The following is a 4,027-nucleotide window of genomic DNA, read 5'->3' on the forward strand; positions in this document are numbered from 1 at the left end:
ACAGATCCTGCCTCAACGTGTAGTGTGTTGTGTGTGCGCGTGTGCACATGGTGTTCACAATATGACAGCTCGGCATGGCACATGTTGAAATGTCCTTTGCATGTCGAACACTTTACCCATCACTTCTCAGAGTCTTGAAAATCAACCAAACCAAGCCACCATGCCTTGAGGTGTGGTCTTCTCCCTGCTTCTGTGAGGATGGCTGTCACAAAAACGCAGGGCCAGCTCTTCTCTGCCCCAGGAAATGCTGAGTCACAGCACAGCAACCAGATAGCAGTGGGTGCTGGGAGAGCTCCTGCTCATATTGGTAGCCTAGAGCTCTCTGGCAAAGTGCATGGTGCAGAGGAGACGGCAAGAAATGTCCTCACCTGGACGGCAGAGATGCTCCACGCCAATGAAGCCCACAAGGCTTGAAGAGATGTGGGTTCTCACACTTTTGCTCCAGCAAAGAAAGGGAGGCAGGAAAGGAGGGAGGGAAGAGGTGGGAGGAAAGAAAGACCTCCTTTGGGGCATAGGAGAGTCCAGAAGGATCACTTAAGCCTGGGGCCCAGGCAAGGGGGAAACTGGAGACATGGCTCCAGCAGCTCCGGGCAGGCGGAGACCTCAGGAGGCCATGGGGACATCGATGCGGCGGTAGTGGATGCTGGCTGAGCTCTGTCCACAGCCAAAGCGTAGGGTGAACCTGCCCAGTGGAAAGTGAGCCAAGTCAGAGGGTGGCAGGGCCAGGGGAGATAGGAGTGGACCCCACCCCATCCCCAGGACCTCCACCCCCATCTGCCTAAAATGCTGTGTCCCAGGAAACCTCTCGAGAGGTGAACTTGTTCTCCTCATTCAAGTCTCAGCTTAAGTGGTACCACCTCAGAGAGACCTCTGGCTATTCTTTGATTCATTCAAAAAAGACATAGTATCGATTAGCCGTGGTGTGTCGGGCTGGCCCTAGGCCCTAGGAATGCATGGTGTACAGAACAGATTCATAAGAACTTCCTGTGCGCATGGAGAATTCAGGACACATTCGCTCAGGAATGAGCCCATAGTGCACCTGGGCCTAGAGCACACTTGTACCCATAATGCACTTGTGTCTATAGCTTGTATCCACAGTGCACTTGTTTCTATAGCCTATACCCACAGTGCACTTGTTCCTATAATACACTTGGGTTCATAGCTTTTACCCACAGTGCACTTGTTCCTATAATACACTTGGGCCCATAGCCTGTACCCACAGTGCACTTGTACCAATAGTAGATGCCACATTGTACTAGAACAGTGGTTCTCAACCTTCCTAATGCCTGACCCTTTAATACAGTCCCTCATGTTGTAGTGACCCCCAACCATAAATTTTTTTTCGTTTCTACTTCATAACTGTGATCTTGCTACTGTTATGAATTGTAATATAACTATCTGATATGCAGGATGTGTTAGGCGACCCCTGTGAAAGGGTCATTTGACTCCCAAAGGGGTTGAGACCCACAGGTTGAGAACTGCTGTGCTAGAGTAAATGCGCCCGCTCCCCACTGCAAAGGAAAGCCCTCTAATAACTCATAGGTTGGCACCTGCTTGATTTTCTTTACGACCATCCTAAAATTATGTTAACTGCTTTTTGGTCCTGTCCCCACTCTCCATGACTGTGTGATTTCTTTGCTGAAGAGTCGGGAGAGAGGGGGCTGCCCACCCGCCTCCGGGCGGGGGCACGTGCTGTTCTTTATGCACTCTCACGTGCCACTTCAAGTCTACCTTCAGAGAGGCCGTCCCTCTGGGCCACGATGCCCAGTCCCTCGGTCCTCCTCTCTGCCAACCTGGCCCGTCTGAGAAATTTTGTTCGGTTTAATTTCCTCCTGACCTCTGAGCATGTACCCAAATGCTCATTTTCATTCATTTGCTGGCTTGTTTATGGTCTGTTCTTCAGCCCTCTGCACCCACGGCACCAGACTAGAAAGCTCCACAAGCATGGGTGCCTCAATGAGGTCCCATCCTCTGCCCGTCCAAGGCTGAGATGCCCGCAATGGGCCACAGGTCCCTGTGCCCGAGTCTAAGAGCCCATTGAGCCTACGTGGTGTTTCTCTTAGACTCCAGCACGCTGTGACTGTCCGCTTCCACTAGTCTAACCTCCTAACAAGGGTGCCCCATGCTAGTGGCAGCCGGGTCAAGGCCCGCTCCTGGTGACCCCCAAGGACGGCAGCGCGGAATCGTGTTCCACAGCATTTCCGATGGTCAGGGGGGTGCGCACGGCTAACAGGCATGGCTGCCAATCAAAAGGCCAGAGCTCAAGTCCACCTGGAGGTGCCTCCGAAGAAAGGCCTGGAGATCGGCTTTGAGAAATCAGCTGCTGAAAATCCCACGGAGCACAGCCCCCCCTCCCTCGAACACATGGGGGGGGGGTCACTATGAGGCAGACTGGACCCCGCAGCAGCTAGTATGGCTGCACGGCGGCAGGGTTTCAGCATCCCTGAGAGCCAGGCCTGGCTGTTGGATGAAGGCAGACAAGGACGCCCAGCGAGGGGCTTGTGGCTGAAGGGGGGCAGGCTCACAGTGCTGGCGGGAGGAGAGGCAGGATGGCAAGAAAGCAAGCTCTCTCTAAAGAGGACACCGGGGCTGCAGTGTTCTCAGACTGTAGAGTGACTCCACCCCCCCACCCCCACCTCCCAGGCCACCTGTTCCTCACGTACCGTGTCTTCTGGAACTGCCGATCTATCTCTGCCAAGGACTGGCCCTTTGTTTCGGGGACGAAGAAATAGATGAAGCCCAGGCCGAGGACAGCTGTCAGTCCGTAGAGCAGGAAGGTGAAGGACAAGCCAATGGCACCTGGGAACAGGAGGGGCAGGTGGGGTGCGGGGCGCTGAGGTCCCTGGCCCCCCAGTCCGGGCCAAATGGGTGGCTCTAGGGGAAGCTTCACCATCTAATTACCTCGAGCAAATTCTCCACTCGATTTGCAATCTCACCACTTTCCCCGACGCTGTCAGAGAAGGAAGTTAAAGCAGGAATAAGACAGGCAGCTGCGGAGGCCAGGGCAGGGCCGGGACACCGGTCCACAGGCACAGAGCCATGGCCACGTGCACACATAAAACGTGCACCACTGACGGCAGCGTGCCCAGAGTCTGAACATGGGCTGCAAGGAGAACCAGCATTCGGCTCAGCAGCCAGCCCAGAGCCACAGGGGCCCCGCAGCCTCAGCAAAGCTGAGCTTCAGAAAGGGCTCAACACCCAGGAACTGGGCTTCCTCTGACTCAGCCAGGCAGAGCTGAGCTCCTGCCAAGCTGGCTGTGTCCCACTGCCCTGAGTAGGGGGACCGGTGCCATGGTCTGGTACCCTCCATCCCAGTTAACCTTCCTCTCTTCCTTTGGTCTCGGGCAAGGGGGCTGGGTGTCAGGGCTAGCCAGGCCGTGGAGAGAACTGGGCAGGGAGCCGGAAGACCAGAGTTCTAGTCTTCTGATGATCTGACTGGACTTGGGAAGGGCACATTGGCCTCTCTGTGAAATGAGGACTGTTGACCCTGACCGTGTTGTACGATTCAAACAGACCTCCCCTTCCCTGCGTTCTTCCCCTTACCCCCTCTCACTTGCGCATACAGGCCACACACAGAGACATTCTGACTGAGGCAGCAGGGAGAAGCTCAGGTCCCCATAAGGCAGGGCTGGGAGGCCAGGAGGGGGCCTGGAAGACAAGTATCTTCTACTAGGCTGCCCCTCTGCCCGCTGCCCCCATGTAGCTGTGCCTCTGAAGTGCAGCAGCTGGGGCCGGAGAGCCAGGCTGGGGACCCTGCGTGAAGGTATCCCACTCGCTTTGGGTCTGGCTCACTGACAGCCCTGGGCCAGGAGACCCCACCCACCCACGAACCCCAGCCCGCAGAGCCCCCTCCATTTGCTCAGCCCACCCACTAGCCATTCCGGCTGGGTATGAAAAGTGCATGATTAGCAGGAGATGAAGTTCCCACTCCAGCTTGATTTTCTCAGAACCCGTGCTGGTTGCCGGGGGTGTTTGTGCCAGGCTAGCCCCAGGGGGGTGGGGAGTGTTAGAGCAAATCAAGTGGGGT

At 55.9% G+C, this 4,027-nt stretch overlaps 1 protein-coding gene across 1 annotated transcript in view; it reads right to left on the reverse strand.

Moving 5' to 3' along the window:
- Window positions 1–6: 6 nt before the first annotated feature.
- The window catches only part of SLC2A10 (solute carrier family 2 member 10), a 29,346-nt gene continuing 25,325 nt past the window's right edge, over window positions 7–4,027 (reverse strand). Inside the window, exons 6-7 of the mRNA XM_045295485.1 lie at window positions 2,664–2,799; window positions 7–682 (exon numbers count right to left, since the gene is read on the reverse strand). Of these exons, the coding sequence (XP_045151420.1) occupies window positions 604–682; window positions 2,664–2,799 (215 nt within the window). The 3' untranslated portion in view covers window positions 7–603. The remainder of the gene's footprint in view (window positions 683–2,663; window positions 2,800–4,027) is intronic.

This window comes from Echinops telfairi, unplaced genomic scaffold (assembly GCF_000313985.2).
Source record: "Echinops telfairi isolate 266 unplaced genomic scaffold, ASM31398v2 ScPeMD7_5592;HRSCAF=6446, whole genome shotgun sequence".
NCBI classification, from domain to species: domain Eukaryota; kingdom Metazoa; phylum Chordata; class Mammalia; order Afrosoricida; family Tenrecidae; genus Echinops; species Echinops telfairi.